This window comes from Corvus hawaiiensis, chromosome 2 (genome assembly GCF_020740725.1).
Source record: "Corvus hawaiiensis isolate bCorHaw1 chromosome 2, bCorHaw1.pri.cur, whole genome shotgun sequence".
Classification (NCBI taxonomy): domain Eukaryota; kingdom Metazoa; phylum Chordata; class Aves; order Passeriformes; family Corvidae; genus Corvus; species Corvus hawaiiensis.
In genome coordinates, this window is record NC_063214.1 from 24,210,332 (window position 1) to 24,230,404 (window position 20,073).

A 20,073-nucleotide genomic window follows, 5' to 3' on the forward strand; every position below is an offset into this window, starting at 1 on the left:
AGTTGCTATTCATTTAGATGGTTTTTAGCAAAAGCCTCATAAAAATACCAACAGCGTTAAGATGTCAAGATTTTTCAAGTCTAAGTTCATTATTAATAAGCTTACCCATAAAGCCTCCTTTGGCAATGCTTACATACTCCTTATTTTTCTGCAACAGAAAAGACAATTCTGATCAGAGCAAAAGCCTGTGGAGTAAGTTTGGCAAGTACAGTAATGAAACATGGGTTAGTTTACTAAAAACTGTAAACTCCAGTAATGTAAAAAACAGTTAAGAATTTTTTTTTAAGGGGGAAATGTTTTGCCATTTACCATCAATAACACATGCAGACACACTTCATTTCAGCTGTTAAACCAGTGGCAAGTTAATTGTACCTGTAAGAAATGTGCTAACACCATGTTCATATACATATCTTCTTCTTCTCTGCCACTTCCCATGAAGCAGAGATGTTCCCCACCAGCGATGGAGCCAGACTCAATAGATTGTTTTTGTGCTTCTAACAGGGATTTCACAGACTGTGCAAATTCAGATGGGTTTTGAAGCATCTGTGGAACGAACAAACAAAAAATGCTGTTTGACACCAAGATATTGTAACACAAGTGGTGAAAGGAGACAAACTTTGAGGATGGTTACAATTTGTTGAGCACAAACAAGGCAGTATCAGCACTGTACAAGTCACACACACATGGAACCTGCCCAAGACCTCGTGTTACATAAAGAACACTGTGAATGGTCCTTTACTTCCTCACCCCACTTGCTCTCCCCAGGAAAGAAACACAACGTTTATTAGCTTATTTTTGAAGGCATCAAATAATAATGGAACAAGTCTTTGCAACTTTCATGTTGCATTCATTTGGTAATATAGCAGTGGGACTGGTTTCCATATTTACACATGCTTGGGCACAACACATTCAAACTTTGGAGATTTGAAACCCTTTAAATTACCTAGAATTTCTAGGTGCCAGTAAAGTCTTCCTCTTGTTGTCTCCCCACTAAGCTTTTTATTATTTACTTATCAAGATTTGGGAAAAGAAATCACAACTGAGAGTACAAGTAGGTATCTGTGATTCTTTGTACTCTCAAAAAGTTAAGGCTGTGATACATGAAGGCCTACTACACATGCAAAAACATAATTTCTATATGAGAGAGATGGAGAAACAAGGACTTTCTCAATACAGCTAAAATTTTAACCTGTGTTTGTGGGGAAGGTACTTACTTAAACTCATAAGGAAATTTTGACCTGGACTGGGAGGCAAGGGGGCAGAAGGGACTCTCATTATCTAGCCTTTACAGTGGATCAAATGATGAAGGACAAAGTCACAAGTACACAACTTAGCCATCAGTAAGTAAGGCTGAATTTTAACTGGGGTTTTCCTAGACATAAAGGCTGCTGCTTTATTACACAGATCCTAAATCTCACTACTTCCTCTATCTATAAATGAGACAGACTCCAAAGTGCTTTCTTTCCACATTGTCTCCTCTTACAATAATTTTTCTGTACTTTGCACATACAAGAATATAAAATGCACTGAAATTCCATTAATGACTTTTTATCACAAAGATTTTTCCCTGTAATATTTTCCTAGCATTAAACTTTTAAAAACAAGGATGAATCTGGTGATGTTCATCCACCATGGCTCATGAAGGACCCTAATCATACCAACTGACACACACTGCAAAAGTTAATCCCAATATACAATTTAAATACATATGAACTGATCACATCTAATTTAAAACTTGTTTTCATGGACTCCTTTTTCATATACTATCAGCTTTTTGTACTACTTAATAATTTATAATGCTTATTTCTACTTCATTGAATACGACATTCAATTAAGGTTAGCAGAACACCCACGTAGGAAAGTTTTTTCCTAAATGTTCTTAGATCTAGGTTAAAACCCACACTATATCAAAGAATCATTTATGTTGGAAAAGATCCTTGTCATTGAGTCCAACCACAAACCTCACACTGCCAACTCTGCACTACTAAGCCACGTCCCCAGGTGCCAAGTGTGGCTACAAGTAATAAATACCTCCAGTAATGGTATAACCCCTTCCCTGGACAGCCTGTTCCAATACTTGAGAACCCTTTCAGGGAAGAAATTTTTCTTAATATCTAACCTAAACCTCCCCTGGTGCGACACGAAGGCACTTCCTCTTCTCCTTTTTGGGAGAAGAGACTAACACCTGTCTTGCTACAACCTCCTTCAGATAGTTATAGAAAGCACTAAGATCGCCCCTTGGCCTCCTTTTCTCTCCTATGTAATTATATTTTTGCATATAATACTGAATAATGCATCATTCGAATTAGAGAGGTAAAGACATTAGATGCAGGACTGAACTTAACTATAAGTATAAAAGTCTTTTATGGTGTATATCCATATAAATCATTCCATACAGCTTCCATAGACTTCTTAAAGTAAAATAGTTGAGGGCTAATCGAGATGTGATGAATACACTGCTGAAATGGAAGTGATTTTGGGGGAAAAAAGGACAGAGAAAAAGATGACTGAATGTTCAATTAGGAATTCACTATCAAATAGAAACTACAAAATCTTTATTGAAGTTATTCATCCATAGCACACCTCAGTGCCAAAATTAATGCACTTTCTCTTTCATATTGTACTACAAAAATTTTAAAGAAGCAACCAAATCCTTTTCAAGACATATGCCCCATAAAAGGAGACTGGCTGAGACAAAAAAAAGGGACAAAGAAAAAAAAGTCCTCTTTTTTAAAATTAATTACACCCTTCACTGGAAATCAGGATGCTAAAAAGAGATTTCTCCTCCAAGCAATGTATAGTCTTTAGTCTGCATGGCTTTCCATTCCTAACCAAAGAACAGGAAATCTGGAATCCCAAATTCTAATATCATTATGGACTAAACTTCTCAGTAAAATGATGGTTCTACCATCTCCTTTAGAGAAGCTAGTTTTTGAAACCTTATCATCACATAGCTAGACACTGCAGTTCACAGACTAGAGCCTGAAGAAAGGATACTTTATTTTTCAAGACAGACCTTTCTCTCCCCTTCTATCTCACTTAGCATGCAAATATAGAAACAAAGAGCATACAAACCAAATCTGAGTCTAAATGAAATGCTGTTGATAAATGCCCAGCATTGTATTGCTCTGCAGGACGACAATCCACCACAAAGAATCTCACTCCTTCCTGAAAGAGAAATTCTTAAATTTTAAAATTGCATAACTATTGACAGAATTCAATTACATTCTAATACTAATTCCAATACTACAGGAATTGCTTGAAAGGGCTAAGAGCTATTAAAAAAATCTTACTGCATTTGATTAATGTGAACTTTGTCTACAGTTACCAGATCACCAATAGTATTCTAGTATCAGCTTTCCATTAATACATCAGCTTGTGCATTGGAAAGGATCATCCAAGTACAATTATGTAATTTCTACTGCGAGGAAACATAGCAGGAATGAGACAATCCAAGAATCCACTACTAATCAGCACAGCATATAAGGATAGCTTTATATCCCACCAACTTGGAAAGGATATAAATATGCTTAACTTTACTTGGACGAGGAAAAAACCCAAACAAACTATGCATGACAAAACTGGGGCCTGGAAACTGCTACATGAAGTCAGTAGTGTAAGAAACACCGTAATCTAACTACATTATGATCCATATATGGGTCTTAAATATTTCTAGTGAAGTCCCTGCATCTGTGTCTGCAATTAACTTCTACTGAAATAGGTTTAATCAATTTTCTTTTTTTCATTTAAACCTTTCATTGACAAAGGATAGATATTCCTTAGCAGCATTCTTTTCAAAGGTACTGAGTAGTGAGTTTTGAATTTTCCTCTACAGTAGCTACATTTGGAAAGGAATTTAAATCAGTGAGATATTGCTTTAAGCTCACACTCCTCAAATTCAAATCAGCTATCTTAAGCTCCCCTATGCTCCTTGCTACAGCACAAATGCATTGAAGACAGAAGATCATTTACAAGGGAGAAAACTTTTAAGACAAAAATATCTCTCCTGAAACAGCAAATACTCATTTGTGCTGTTAGCATTTAAAACTAATGGTTAGTGATTCTTTTCTATAAAACTGAGGGGGAAGGTTAATTCAGTATACTGACTCCTTGTTGCTGATTTGCTTGCAGAATCTCGGACACAGAAACTGCTAGACAGAGAGCCTGGCTCAAGTCTGTGTCATCATCTTTGAGGCCCAGCAAGCTGCTGCCAAAAAGACTGTGGTTGTCCTAATAAAGCAAGGAAAAAAAAAAATTAACTGAAGCCATTGTCTTTATGGGTGAAAGTTTAAAATAAAACTATATCCGCTAAGTCACAAATATTAAGTTCCACACATGCGTATCCTACCCGCATTTTGATCAACTGAAATTCTTTCTGAAAATCATGGCAAGGTCAGCACTTCCATTACACAGCACTTCCATTACACAGCTTGTCCACCACTTTGACCATGCCAACATGATGCAGTGCCTCTGGTATTTGGTTTTTAGTTCTTTGTTTTGTTTTTTCCCAACAAAAACCCTCCTATTCCTGTCTACACACATCAGAGGAAGTACATACACGCCAAAGGCAATGGCTATCAAATACTTTCATTTCATTCACTCATTCACTAAGTCAGATATCGTGAGTAGGGAAGAGCTGCAAAAACAGTGCAGGTGATAATAGACATCTACAGTAAGTAACTTTTTCCTCTTTGTTATTGCAATTACAGGTAGCACTGCTGTGCAGTGTACTACAATTCAATTGTGTCAATATGAAGTTTAGCTTCATCAGTTCTTACAATAACCTCGTTTAGAAAATGAGGTTATCAGTCATGAAGTGAGAATATTGCAGGGAAGCTTCTCTCTAACATATTTCACTTAACATTATTTTCAAAGACCCTAACAAGTAAATACCACCAGAGCAACAACATGAAAAAATTGTTTAAAAAAAGAACATCGCAATGAAATATTCAAAGTTACTGTCAGCAGGAGCTTAAACACTCACCAAAAAGAGAATTTCAAAATTACTGTTATTACCTTCCTGAAAGAAGCTGGAGTTTTGCTACAGTAATATTGTGCCAAAGAGAAGAGATCTTCTATATCCTCTAAATCAAGATTGGCTGGTGATGTTTCTAAGAATTCTGAGACAGACAAACAACATAAATGCAACACTATTTCAGACAGAGAAATCAAGCAACATAGATCATTCTAAATCACAAAAGAACTCATTTTTAATAAGGCATAACAATCTAGTGTATTGAGTAAACATGAATATTGATCCACTCGCCAGATGAAAATAGCAGATACATGAAATATTCCTTATCCATAGAAAACCCAGGCTTTTTGCTAGAAACTCAAACCTTTTATGCAAATTATTTTTTACCACATTCTTACTTCTGTATAGTTTTAGTTCTGTATAGTTTCAGTTCTAATTCTAAGTCAGCTACTTTTTCTAAAGAGCTCTGACCATGAAAATCCTTTCAAATGAGTACTTAATCAGCAGCACTGTTCTATGTCCAGGATAATGCAAGGGTGTAGTTCCGCAGTATATGGTAAAGACAAAATTCCAAGCACACTCACTTTGAACTACTAGAGATTATTAATTACAGTGTATTATGTATGTAAAAAAAAAATATACAAAGGCAAGAGTTATTTACGTTTTTCACTGAAATTTAATGCATTTTCTATAAAAACAATGACTTAAGCTCAAATCAAGTGCATATGAAGATAACCCAGAAAATGCAGTAAGTGCAGTAGCTTTAATGAAGCTGTTGCTTTGGGCTTAGAAACAAGATGATTGTTTCAAGTACTTCAAACTGAAGTATAAAGCTACATGTGGGAGCACTAAAAGGAAACACAGAAAGATGGTCCAGGACAAGGCAGCAGAAGAACAGTAAGAAAAGAATTAGTGGGTGAAGGGATTCACTAGTGAGAAAAATCACATGGAAATAAACAATCTAGCATTTTAGCCATTAAAAATAGTCATAAATGGGGATTACAGTATACAGTAATTTCACTAGCAGCTATGTAAGAGAAGTACTTACTTATCATTTCTTCTTTATCTGATTCTTGTGCTAAGATAACGTCTCTGAAAACAGTAAAGTCACAGGCATACATTAAGTCAGTAAAACCAAAATGAAACAAGCCTGGATTAAAACAGTGTCAGTAAAGAATGTTCCAAAGAATTAACTATACACTTACTTTGCATTGACAAGGATGATCAACATTAAGAAATAAATAAAGAATGGATCTGCTTGTTGTAGATATCCATCCCATATTGCCTGAGTGACTTCAGCTGAACAGTAGTATGAGAAGAGGCTTCCAAGCTAAAAAATTGGAAAATAATGTGAGAAAAAGCAATTACGAGGAACAATCTTAACAGGAATACATTTACAACAGAGATAAAAGATATCTAAAAGAAAATATACCTAACAAAATTATGATAAAAACCTACATCTGCACAGTGTATTGAAGGATGGTTCTAACCTTTAAACCGATTTTTATGGAAATAGGGCACAATACTACAGATTATCTGTGAATAAATATACCTATTGTGAAGGCAAAGTTGGCTGTACACTGCCAGCCTTGCAAATTCAACCACAGATAACACAAACAAGCTGGAATACTGTTTAGCTCACAGCCACTGCTAAATACCAATTATACCAACAAGACAATCATAAGAGAATATATTTACTCAAATAGCATAGTAATTAGGGCTTTGAAAGGCTCCTGCAAACATAATTATTTTTATTTTCCACAGTAGAATTGGGCTAATTGAACATGGTTGCACATTAGTTTGACAACATCACTTACTTAGCATTACATTATGATTCCTTATGACTGAGTAATTAAACATTTGCAAGCATCAGAAAATTTTCATTACCATTTAAGAAACTCTTTGCCTGTTCCCATGTTCCCACTTGAAAATACATCCTCTCTGATATGCAAAGTTCAAAGAAGATAAAAGGTAGAAACTTCTTTCCATACATGCCAGATAACATTTACAGTCATACCTAACTCAAATGCATACCACCTGACTTCACTGGGGTCTTACTGATGCACACTAATTCTGTATCAACACAGCTACAGCTTTCAAAACCTTGGCATCTGTTTTTAAACACTATCATGGAATATTTCAACACTTCCTAGTATAGTTTTATAACAAAAGATAAAAAGATCTATTCAATTCTGACTCAAATGCAACCGAAGACAAAACATCCATGAACAAGACGTCAATGGCAGGTCTCTGTATGTTGCTTATATATTTCTATGTATTAGTAACACACCTATATAGACTGAGTTTTTTCACACATGAAACAGGGAATTTTACTGTAATCTCATTATATAAAATGAATCTAAAGATTTTTTCCTTAAATTGTACACCAGGAAGCACAGCATTGAGGACTGGCAGCTACACCAGCTTACTTCACTACCACCTTTCAGAGAGAAGATTCTTTTTCTAATTAGGCACCAAAATTCTAATAAACAGCTTCAAAGAACTTCATATTTACTACGGAAAATTCTATTAAAAAATGGAAACGGAGCAGCAAAAAAAAAACAACCTGATTTCTCTTTGGAAGGCTCATGACTGGCAAAAGGCAGATTTGGAGGATATGAAAATTTTTCCTAGACACATTTTTATTCTAAAATTGACAGCAGCCTTAAGTAAAAAAACCAAAAAACCCAAATACAGACCCCACAGTTCAGTAATTCGTTTCAGTCTTCCTTAACTGAAAATACACAAAGTTGAAAAAGATTTTACATAGCCAATGAGTATGAAAGAACCTAGAAGGGTTCATACATCAAAGTCTTCTTTATTAAATTACAGACTTTGCCTGTGCAAGCACAGTACCATGATTTTGTATTGCATATGCTAAGTAGCACTGAAACAAGGGTTTTGTTGTAGTCCCACTACACAAACTTTATGAAAAATGATTGAGGTAAACATCTTTGTAACTACCCACAATTTGAGGTAGTTTTGAAGAGAAACGACTAATGCTTTAACAGTTGTAAAATATATGTGCCTAAATTCTAAAAGACATACATATATGCCTTAGCAGGGAGGTTTTTAAAACAATTCATACTTCAGCTTTAAGAGACTTGTGAGACTGATGTTTATCCATATCTACAACATACAGCTGCCCACAATCAAAACTAACATCAGGGCTTCTTGCTTTTTGAGTACGTCAGCTGCTCTCATTCTTCCTTACTCCAAGAAGTTCCTAACATCAGTGGCTCAAAAAAGTACTCACCCACCACAATAAACATTTGACATTAACAAGACCTCATACCTTATGTTAAACAATTAAAGACAAAAAGCCCACACTATATTAAAACATGCAATTTATTTTAATATATGCAGTTCTAATCACTTGTACTACTCTTCCATAAGCTGGCAATATGTACTTAAATTTTAACAGAAATTTATTTTTCATTATGTTTCCCTACTTTCACTTTATTACCCAGTTGAGTGCATATGAATCTGGAGTCATCTTCTTGGTATCAAGAAAGGAGCAGAGTTCAGGTTCATGGTACTGAAGCAGCAGTCTAAACAGATGAAAGGGTCTTCCCTTCATAAAACAATCCCTGAAGAGTAGCAGTGAAAATAATAAACACCCTTGTAATATTGCAGTTTTCAGACTTACAGTAGCAATTCTTTACTATCTGTGATTTCCAGTACATTGCTCTTTTAATTCACAGGGACTGATCAAGAAGAGTCAAAAAAACCAACCAACCAAAATCAAACCAACAAAAACCCCACAAACACTGAAACTCTCACTAAATTAACAAGGCAGCAGAGAAAATGAGATACTGTCAATACTTCATGGTATTATATAATACAGAAGTATTTAAAACAGATCTAAATCTCAAAACAATGCAAGCGTGGTACCAATGGAGCAGAGATTTGCTGTTCTACCATAAATTGCCTTTCTATGTCTTTCATTCTCCCACTGAAGAGAAAAAAACCAGGAAACAGTCTGTATCTCATTGAAACACCACCTAGATTCCTACAGAGAAGCTCAAATGCCAGATACTCTGCCAGCCTTCTACAGCTGAAAGCACAGGAGTTATGTGACCTAACGCCACTGTCGCCAAACAGTTCACAGAGCCCAAGCGTGTTTCAGAGCGGAAAGAGGCACGAGCTGAGTCAAGTGACAGGACTGATAAACGCTTCCTGCCACTACAGCAAACATGCACTTTTCATATTTTGGGCATACACCCATCAGCCAGGCTGGAATCTCCTCTCCAGGCAATCAGACTAAGATCTTTAATTACAGAGATCCTTCTTGCTGAGGTGTCATGGTGCTCCAACATACATAAAAACTTATTTCAGTGCGAGCACCTACATAACAGCATAAAAAGCTCAAATTTAGTATTTTTCATTAAAAATATCTAGCAACTTAAAAAAAAAAAAAATTCAGTCCCAACTCAATAGAATATAGGGAAAATATCAGCTACTTCTAAAGAGATTTTGAGACTTAATTAGTGCTTATGAATTACTGTTTCTGAAGGGATAGAAGTATTTTAGATACCAAAAATGCTAGGAGAGGAAACAAAAAACCACTTTTACATAACCTCTGTGAATTAGTTCATAAACAAGTATTTTTTATATTGCATGAAAGGACAAGTTCTTTAAAAGGCATATTGAATCTACATCAGTCACACACTAAGTCTTTGCATCTTAAACCAAGCCAATCATCTCCTGGATTACAAACCAACAGCTATTGAAATTTATTATCATATGAAAGAATCTGGCAACATTGCTACAAACAGTGCTACTCTAACCAAAACCAACATGCACATCTTTCAGAGAGTACTTCTCATGCCAATAAACACAGTGCATATGGAAATTAAGAGTTTTACCTTGGAATGAATTTATTCATGATAGCATAGAAGCAGTTGTACAAATCACTGCGGGGCAAATGAAGGTGCACCAGAGGTTTGAGCAGATGTATCCAGCCAAGGCAAGAACTGTATTTAACATTGCGTGATTTACAATAAAAAGTAATAATAGACTCAATATCCAAAATTAATACTGACTTCTCTTCTTCTGGCACTGACAACTGGTCTGAAATAGGCACAGTAACATAAACTGTGTTAAAGGCTTTTCAAAGAAATTGGATGAGATTATTTCATAGCACAATTGTACCAATAGGGACTGATCAGGGAAAAAACCAACAAAGCCAGACAAAAAAAAACCTGGCAATTTGGATTAAATTCTTACAGAAAGGCATTCAAAAAGTTATCAATATACAAGTGATTTTATAAACCCAGTAGAGTAAGGCATTTAAATATCATTTAAATAATGCAACAACAGGATGAAAGTTTGGGGTTTCCGGGATCTATATTAAAGGAGGAGGTACATTCTTTTAATGCACAGAATGCTCCTCTTCTATTCCTATTCAATGTGCTCAGTCCATAACTTAGGCTCAACTCTACAACAAATTCATTTGAATTTCAACAAAGACCAACCCACAATACACACCTTCAATTCTTCAAAAGCTCACTGACATGCAAATTTATCCAAATCAGAAGTTAGAGATCAGCTAGGCTTACAGACTTAAATTTTAGCATAAACTTATAAATCACATTTTTTTATGTCCAGGATGGGGGAAAGAGATATGTACACACTATATTAACAGTTGCATTGAATTTCTAGCAAACATCTTTCTCCCTCAGTTACAGTAAGCCCATGAGTCTCATTACTGTTAGTAATTTTTTTTATTATGCAAGTCCTTAATACTTTCCCATCAAAGCCAGTCAATATTTGGCATTCCTTTTCTCTACCTCTCAGAATAATGAAACAGTACATAAAACTCACATACCATCTGAAGATTTACTTTAAATTTGGAGACTACTTGCTTTGCTAAAACATTGAAATAGAGACATTTAATCCAACACAAAATTGAAGTCTCTATATAAGCTTCCTTCTGAAGTAACTGTACATTTGTTCCCTTTATGAGTCTAATATCGTTACATATCACAAAATATTTGCCAATAAATACATAAAAAGAACTATCAAACATTGAAGTGCTTAATTTTGTATGTTACCAATATAATCGGGACATTTTGCATCATCCTGAAGAGACACCGCGATTCAATAATTTTTATTTAATTAATAATATCAATTATTATTAATAGAGTGAAAATTCCACCCCCATCTCTTTCCTTTACAGGACAGAGAGAAGGAAAATAAGTCCTACTAGACTTTAGGGCTAGAAAGTGTAGAACTGCATTTCAGAAATGGTAGGTATGTATGCATGCAGCAACTCCACTCTCTGCCTTAACTTTCAATTGTGCAAGAATAAATAAAGTGTGATAGGTAATAAAATAGAAGATTCTCTTAGTGAAGTTGTGAGAAGTATCCTAATTTCTGAGTTAGCATTGATTCCATCAAGTGATCACTGATATCAGTGCTGTTGCAACATGTCAGGGATTTGACCAGTTCTATGATGAGCTGCCAAACAGCTCCTGCGGCAGCTCCTTACAGACATACAGGAGTATTGTTTCCTATGTTCTGGCAGCACCTTGCTTTCACAAACACAGCCTTTCATTTTCCCTGAAAACACTATTAAAAAGTATCTTTCTTTAAAGTAATTTTTGAAGTCCAAAATGTTTTCTTCTCTCAAATGTTAAATGCATTTTTGTGCTAGACCAGGTTTTCAGATTAAGAACCAGGTCTTCCACCATTAAAAAACCTGAAGGACACTATGCAAAGAATGTCTGCTTTAAAAGATGCGAGTTTGGAAAACAATTACAATTTTTTCAACTCAAGATGCTTTCTGACTATGCAAGCTATTACTTACAAGCTAATGCTTCAAATTTCCATGATGTTGCCCACCCCACAGCTTGTGTACAGGTAGGATACTATTGTTTTCTTACAGTTTCTTACTGATTTTTATCTGCTCTTTCATCTTCCTCCTCAAAGCTTCCCCCAAAATGTAAATGATCCGATGATTTAATTGAAATAAAGTCCTAAGACAACTGAGAACACAGAAGTTTTCAAACTGATGATCTAAATATAACAGAACTTACCAATTAGCTCTTGGCAATCCTTATGAATTATACTCTGCTCAGGTAGGTCTAAGGAGCCATCCCAGGATGCTAGGCTGTCCCCCTTTCCTACAACATTAAGTGCAATCTGAAAACAAAAATAGAAAGCCCCCTAAACATTTTAGTGTCTTTTTGTAGTTGTTCAGTTACTGAACTCAGTAATTTAAAATAAAGGTAACTATTCTTAAATTGAATCAACACAGATGCATATTAAAATTTCAGTACTACATCTCTTGTGTAGAGATGCCTGGCAACTAAATCTTTTATCTTAAATCAAACACAACTTCAAGTATTTCCTGCCTCTTGATATAAGCTCATACCTTCCAGACTTTGGCCCTTAGATCAGCAGGCAATTGCCTTCCTTGAATGATGTTTCTCACAGTTTCAAGATCACAACCTCCTTCTTCTAGAGCGTCTGCAAGATCTTTTATCCTAAAATAATGAAATGTAATTTAAAAAATCAATTACACTATTTTTCAATGTTTATGTAGACTGAAGGCTACTGTCAGGCAAATCCCACACATATGCAAAGGTATAAGACAACTTGAAAATTACTTAAAAGAAATACTTGCAAAATGTTATTCATTCCTTTACTTTAAGGCTGTTTGTTCAACTTGTAATTTCATTCAATTTACATACAAGAAAAAAGAAGTTTGCTTTTTTGTTTTCATTAAGTGACAATATTCCAAAATGTTTCATAAAAATACAAATTTAGTTGCAGTATACTACTTCCAGCAACTTTCAATTTCAGCAAGTTTTCACACACACAAAGCAAAAATTACACCTAAATTAGACCGTAGAGTTATTTCAAATAAAATATTAGATGTCCTAGAAAACGGAACATTTATTTCAAAGGTTTAACAGAGTTAGCTCTTAATCTTACCTTTCCCTGAAACAGGAAAAGATCTTTTAGTCAAACTCAAATGGATTTAACTACATAGTTCTAGTATTTTAAGTGTGGACATATGCACAAGAATGAATTAAAACATACAAAAATGTTAATAATATAGAAAGTAGCAAAATACAGAAATTGACAAGACAAACATTAATGACAGCTGCTGTAGTAAGACAACCAAAGTTCACAAGCATTATATATAGGAAGGTATGCATTCAGGAATGATTACTTTACAATCTCTCTGATAGTTTCTGCAGACTGTTTCAATGTTTCCATGCTGTCAATAATGAGAGAACCACATCTGATGATTTCAGGATTTCAATATCATGTAGCAGAGTAGTGGCAAATCAGGTTCACTGGAAAAATAGCAATGACAGTGACACACAGGTCCTGTAGGCAAAACTTCTCCCTCGCTATATCCTCTTAACTCTTCTCTACTTGCTCTGACATCTGCCTTAAGAAAGGCTGAGCTTCACATATACCTGATGAGTTAAACACACATCCAGGGGGTTTATAGACAGAGCAAAACAAAGAACATGATTGTTTCTCCAGGACAGATATTCACATGGGAAGATGCATTCCTGGTGAATAACAAATCTATTTATACACATGGAGGAACAGATGTTAAAGTGTTACCAGTATAATTCTCAATTACTCCAAGACTGCTATGTAGTCAATTCAAATAGCCACAGAAAAAGAATGTCAGCTGTTGAACTCTCTTGTCTATTCTAATTTCCATATATCCACGACTAACTCCTTGATATAAAGGTTCACAAGCTCGGTCTCATGAAAACTTAAAATAAACATTTCTGATTTTCTAAATAACATCCTTTTGGGCAAAGAGATTAAAATCTCAGACCTGGAAAATGTATGCAAATATTTAGCTAGCTTTACTTGAGACTTCTCAAAGTATTTATGGGTCTGAAGGGTAAGCACTTTCCCTGCATTGTATCAGGCAGTTTCTTCATCACAACTTTTCAGTTTGCATTTTAAATCACATTTCAAATGTACACTGGGGCACAACTCTATTTTCTTAAGCAATTTGGCAAATTTGGATGAAAGAAAGCACAGATTACAATGAGACTGACTTGCCGTTTTTTATAATACAAAAAAAGTGAGAAAATAAGAAGAAAAATCCCCAAGTCCATTTTTTATATGGTTACAGGTTGCCAATCCCTTTCCTGAGACAGAAATGGAGGGGAAGCAGAATTTGGAAACACACTCGCACTTCCATCGCCTAGCCTGCTGTCCAGTTGAGTACATAATGGTCAGTGCCTGAAAAGTTAAATGAATGGATCAGTTAGCCCTGAATAAAAATCAAGTATTTCCAGGACATTTATACAGAGACCTCCTAGCCCTCAGCAGAACTGCATGAACTCTAGGAGGATCTAGCTTCAACAGAAGCCAACATCAAGCATCAGCTGGAGAGAATGAGGTGCTCTTGGACAAATTGTATATTTCTGTGAACACTGTGTATGAAAAACAGACTAGAGAGCAACCGCCAGGCCTTGCATTACAGCACACAAAATACAACTACTTGCTACAACTATATCCAAGTATTAAACAGGTATGTGGAAATGAATGCAACAGCTGTGTGCACATTCTATTTCAAGTGGATAGGTCTTAAATTGCAATACTTAAACTTCATTTCTGTGTCACCGAAATAAACTCTTTTGAGAATAAAGAAGTAATTTTTACTTGAAACAAACGTGAAACAGCACTTAGAACTACATCTACACTAATTACAGAATCACCGGGCAAAGACTGTTTCACAAACCCACAAGTACTAATTCTAGCACTTACTAGCACCCGCCATTCAAAAAGCTGTGCATGCGTTAACACCAACTTTAACATGTTATCTGCAAATGTGTGCTTCTGCTGCTTGACAATATATTACCATTTGCAAAAACTTCTTCCAAGTGCTGTCACCCCCACTTTGTACGCTGTAAAGATGAGAGGCAAATGCCAGTTTTACTCCTTCACCTCACAAAGCAAGACACTGACATGCCCATCTGTCACATGAAGAGACTGATGGATTGCCAATAAGGAGTTAAATGAAATAGCAGGGGGGGAAATGCTTTGTTCTGCTGTGATTCAATTAGGTGCTCATTTTCTCCATCAACTGCAAGATTGCTCACAGGCTGTAAGTAAGGACTTTTCAAAGATTAAGTAAATTCTTTTCTAATAAGCATGCTATTCAGGCTAACTTGCAAAGTACAAAACATGAAAGTGATTTCAACACTTTAACACGTCCACTCTCTGTGTTTTACCTTATTTCAGTCAGTGTCGTTCTATAAATATTCCAGTAAACTGCTAGCAATCTGGATCCTTGTCTTCCATGAGTGAAGAGCAGCTAGGAAGTCTTCTGTTCACATGGATAATTATTACACTTGTTTTGAAAAGAAAGTACCACTATGGGAAAACTCCTCCAGACCTAAACACTTGTACTTTCTGCTCTGCCATGGCTTCACTGACCGTTTCTAGATGCTACCCAAAATTTTGGTTAGATGTGTAGAATTTCAGCCTACATCCAAGCCATGGCCTGAAAGGTAAATTCCCACATGATATAGTGTTCAAAATGTCATAATACAAAATGCTCCTATTAGAGTATCTGCAGTAAATTTCCATACTTACAGAAGGATCTCTTACATTTGTGTTAGTCTGGTGATATATTATAATCAATAACTATCTTCACAGACATTAAACAGGACTCTTTTAACTTAAGATGTGAAAGCTGGAGGCAAGAAAAATTGATCAACCATTGGGAATTCAGCTTAAGCCACTTTTTCTAAGTATTATTTATGTATGATTGAGGTACTTGGTAATAATCCCTTATAAATACTAGTGAAGGGATTAAAAGCATGGGGATGTGAACAGCAAGGAAAAGATAATAGTAAGTGATCAATAAACTAAATAAAGTATTAAGAATACTACAATCAATTTCATCCTTCTATAGAATCTATTCACTATGGTTCCTACTTTTAATCCAGGATTTTCTTGACTACCAGGAAAAAGCCTCAACAAGAGCAATATTGAATTGAAATTAATGAATGTTTGTTCTCTATTGGAAACAAACAAACAAAAATCAATCCCTCACATTTACTTCAAAATATCCATTGTATTCAGAACACCACTGAACCTCCTTTTTTTCCTCCAGTGGACTTTTGGAGAAAAACAATTCCCTGACATTTTAACTTCTAATTTTTCCTCAAGTGCTTTAATTTCATGCTTAACTGGAAAGGATTTTTCTGTTCCTGGGCTTTCAGAAGAAATAGCATGGCTCCAAGTACTAATTAGCCATACTGTGAGAATGGGAAAGATACATGGAAACTAGATTTGTCACCCTGTTGTCTTAGGCAGTTGGAGTTGCATTTCGGGACCCATAAGATTAATTATTCCAATGCAAAGTTAAATGCACGGGAACAATTCCATCTGTGGTTACAGTTATATTTAGTTACATCAGGTCCTGACTTTCCAAGTACAGATCTTAAAAATTACTACTCACTCACGTTTTCTGAAGCTTGAGTATTAAACAAACATCTGCAAAAAGGTTTCAAAATTAATTCATAACCATTAATCTGTTTGAGAATCTGACCAAGAAAAATAAGGTCCAAATCATTGATTTCCTTGATAAATGAGACAAGAAAAATCTATGACTTCCAATTAGAAACATTTTAACTAATAACACACCATCTTATTTGTGTCTATACAGTCTACTGACTAGAGGAATTGCATTGACTGAAATTATGATTAAAATAAACAAATAAGCAGACAAAGAAAAAAGACACAAAGATTTTACAGCAGTTTGAAAGCAGCCAGTCTCCTTTGTGTTTCACAGCATTCTTAGCTTTGGACAGACATGTCTTCCAAAATAGTGCTGGCAATTTCTCAAATTAGCTTTTGAGTATATGCCAAATAGATTAAAAGAAACATTCAGCAAACAAGGTCTGTCTAATTTTGCTCATTTTAAAATCAAAAGTGTTGCTAACAACTTCCTGTATTTACTGAAGGAAAAAAAATTACCATCTCATCTTTCCCCATACATAAGTTTGGGTTGGTGGTCATGCTAGGTTTTTTAGAATTTTATTTTATTGTGCAGTGGCAAACTTCCCTGGCTTTTGTTGAGCCAAACACCAAGCAGTCAGTACAGGTCTTGAGGGATTCAACTCATAATTAGTTTGTGACACTTCCCCCCCACCACCCCCAAATCACTTATACCAGCACTGCATGACAAGTTAGCACAGGGAAAAAAACCAGGGAATTTTGTGTTAGTGAGCACGTCTAGATTCTACACACTCAAGGTGCTGCAACAGTCTCTGAACATAAAATTCCATCTGCCTTTTAATCCTCTTAAGGAAGTGAAGAGAGGATATGGAATCAGCACTGCCAGTTTTGCTCCCAATAGAGCTCAGGCATACGTAGGTATCATTTTATGTTGGGGGATTTTTAAAACTTCAAATTCTATATACTTCAAAATATGATAGTGTAGTAATTTACACCAAAAAGCTCCTTGAACATCTGTTCACAGCATTGAAATATGAATACAAGACAACAGTTTAAATCAATAAATGAAAAAGAAAATACTCCACTGAACCTGGCTTTTAAACAAAAGCCAAAACAGGAAAACAAAACCAAAAAGCCATGTGAAGTTTCTAAGCAAACAATATGGAATGCAGCTTTTTCATTCACAGCATACAGCTCTAGTAACAGGATGCACCGTCACATACTAATGTAGCATTTAAGCATAAACCTCTTGAATTGTTCCCATAAAGACTTAAAACATCTGTTTTAACAAATGCCTTCAAGTTTGCCTTTTCTAGTACCACCAACATATTAAATTCACTATAGTTTTGAAGCTGCCAGTCAGAATATCAACAGTGTAGGCTGTGCCTTGAAATAGTCTGGAAAGACACCCATCCTCATCCTTAACAGAAATTCTAGAGAAGTTTGTTGTGATCTGGGAGACAGCAATATTCTTCCAATATTAGTAATGGAAGTCATTTGAAGTATTTTTTTCAGAGGTATTTGAACATGGTTCTTATTCAGTGTCCAGGGTTGTATTTCAGTGTCAAGACTGCACTGCCAGTGAGTCCATCCTTCTCTTTGTAATTACATGGCCCAACAGTCAGGTCCGTATTTAGAAATAATGCATATGCAACACTGTACTTATAGAAAGAGCTTCATAAATTTTGAGGCTGTAAGAAAAAAAAAAAAAAAAAGAAGAAAACCACGAATAAAAAATGACACCAACTAACTTTCATTTTCTAGTTAATGACACTAAGCTGTTTTAACCAAGAGCTGTACTTATAGAACCAACAAAGAAGAGGTCCCACCTACACCTGCGTGTGTATTCTGGCTTCTTTATAGTGAGATAACTAAGCACAAAGAAGGCTAAGCTCAGTTTGCAGGAAACTTTAAATCTACCACATCAAATAGAGCCTAAAAGCAAAAACATCAGATTGGAAATGATCATAAAAATCAGGTCTGTAATGTAACTGCTTGAAAAGCATATACGTGGAAAGGACAAAGAGCAATGGTGTGGCACAGAGCCACAGAAAGAAATCACATGCAATGCAGAAGCGCAAAGACAAAACCAAAGTGAAGATGCAAATGAATGTTGGGTGCAGTAAGAACAGCTTCAGTGTTTAAACACAAAGTTTATTTAAGCCTCAGTAATCTTGAGTGAATACACATGCAACAAATACTGAAATCACATCACTGTTACCATCAAAATGATCCTATACACGCTCCAGAAATAGTCTCTATTCTTGTCCTAGAGGTCCAATGTAAAATCCATTATAAGTAATAGCTGTACTTAGGAAGGGTGGTGAGCAAAATCATTCAGAAAACGAGGCAGGACCCACTGCTGTCACCTGTTCCTGAGAGCAGGCACGCAGCGAAAGGGGAAACGAACTGAACAAAGCAACTCCACTCCAGGCAGACTCCTGAAGCAGCTCCTACTGCATATTAAAGCTGTCATTTTAAACTGGAGCGACTGCCTGGCTCCAGGCTGGGCACGGCCCTCGTTTTGTGTCTCGCCCGTGTTTTGACGGGGCCCTTCCTCTCTGGACTCCCAGAGCCGCCGAGCGCCGGCGGCGTTTGCCGGGGGCTCCTCGCGGGCTCCCAGCGCGACCCCGCACACGCCCCGAGCGCGGCGCATCCCGGGGGAAGAGCGGCGGCGGCCGGGGCGCTCCGGCCTCTCTGCCCTCGTCCCCCTGGTCGCCGCTGCGGAGGGGAGGGCACCCACACCCCCACAACTCACCAGCTGCCCGGCGGCGTCTCTTCCCCTTCCGCCATAGCTGTTGACGTGCCCGCTCGACCGGCCGTAAAGCGCGCTCGGGAGGCGTTTCCTTCCCGACGCCGCTCCTCCCAAAGCCTGTCCCCTTGCCGGCTGCTGTCCCCGCCTCCCGCGCCGCCGGGAATGAGGGCGCGCGCCGCAAAGCGCGGAAGCCGGGCACGGGAGGAGGGCGGGGCGGCGGCGGGGGAGAGGACGGAGCAGGGCCAGCTTCTGAGGGAGTGGCCGCGGAGCGCCCCTGGAGCAGGGCCGGGGGCCGGTCTGCCGGAGATTTGAATGTTTTCGGCTTTCATAAAGCTGAACTGCTTTGCCAGATGTAGGTTTGGTTATTAAGTGACTTCTCCCACAGTGTTTAATGTGCCACAGGTTGTACGTACTTCGCGAGTCGGGGAAACGCACAGGTTTCACGCAGAGCTCTGTTTCCAAGGGCTAAAAATCACTTAGTGACGTCCATTAGCAACCCTGGGCAGAAAAACGCTAAAGCTCTCTGTCACGCACGTTCCCTACCCACCTGCATCCTCAAAGGGGAAAAAAAGAATAGTATACTTCAATAGAAATTCAGAAAAATCATTGGGGCGGGTTATACGTGGAATAACCTGCCGCCTTATGGGGAATTCCAGTCCTTACACTGGTCTGTTTCACGTCCACAGCTTGACTCGGGATGTGCTCCAGTAGGGAAGGCCCAGGCTCAGAGCGGGACGGCTCCCGTGGGAAGAGATACAGGACAGGCACGCTTACCCTGCGGGCTCCGGTCCCCAAAGCGCCGGGAGCACTCATTCCAAGGTAAGGCGCACCCTCTGCAGGCACGTATCTGTTCCTCAGAAAACATTACATGAATTACCTCAACCAA

At 37.1% G+C, this 20,073-nt stretch overlaps 2 protein-coding genes across 4 annotated transcripts in view; one reads left to right on the forward strand and one right to left on the reverse strand.

The window, feature by feature from the left end:
• Positions 1-19,516, reverse strand: part of TBC1D23 (TBC1 domain family member 23) — a 32,909-nt gene extending 13,393 nt beyond the window's left edge. For 2 of the 3 annotated variants that reach the window (XM_048293874.1, XM_048293873.1), the window contains exons 1-12: positions 19,191-19,516; positions 12,354-12,465; positions 12,016-12,121; positions 9,844-10,048; positions 8,442-8,565; positions 6,181-6,305; positions 6,024-6,067; positions 5,017-5,120; positions 4,108-4,230; positions 3,076-3,168; positions 373-543; positions 106-148 (exon numbers count right to left, since the gene is read on the reverse strand). In XM_048293874.1, coding sequence (XP_048149831.1) covers positions 106-148; positions 373-543; positions 3,076-3,168; positions 4,108-4,230; positions 5,017-5,120; positions 6,024-6,067; positions 6,181-6,305; positions 8,442-8,565; positions 9,844-10,048; positions 12,016-12,121; positions 12,354-12,465; positions 19,191-19,516 — 1,576 coding nt within the window. Of the gene's footprint in view, positions 1-105; positions 149-372; positions 544-3,075; positions 3,169-4,107; positions 4,231-5,016; positions 5,121-6,023; positions 6,068-6,180; positions 6,306-8,441; positions 8,566-9,843; positions 10,049-12,015; positions 12,122-12,353; positions 12,466-13,157; positions 13,295-19,190 lie in introns of those variants that run through there. The other variant, XM_048293875.1, reaches the window with a different exon arrangement.
• Positions 19,517-19,914: 398 nt separating this feature from the next.
• Positions 19,915-20,073, forward strand: part of CMSS1 (cms1 ribosomal small subunit homolog) — a 227,427-nt gene continuing 227,268 nt past the window's right edge. The window contains exon 1 of the mRNA XM_048293880.1: positions 19,915-20,006. The gene's annotated coding sequence lies outside the window, so the exon portion shown is untranslated. The remainder of the gene's footprint in view (positions 20,007-20,073) is intronic.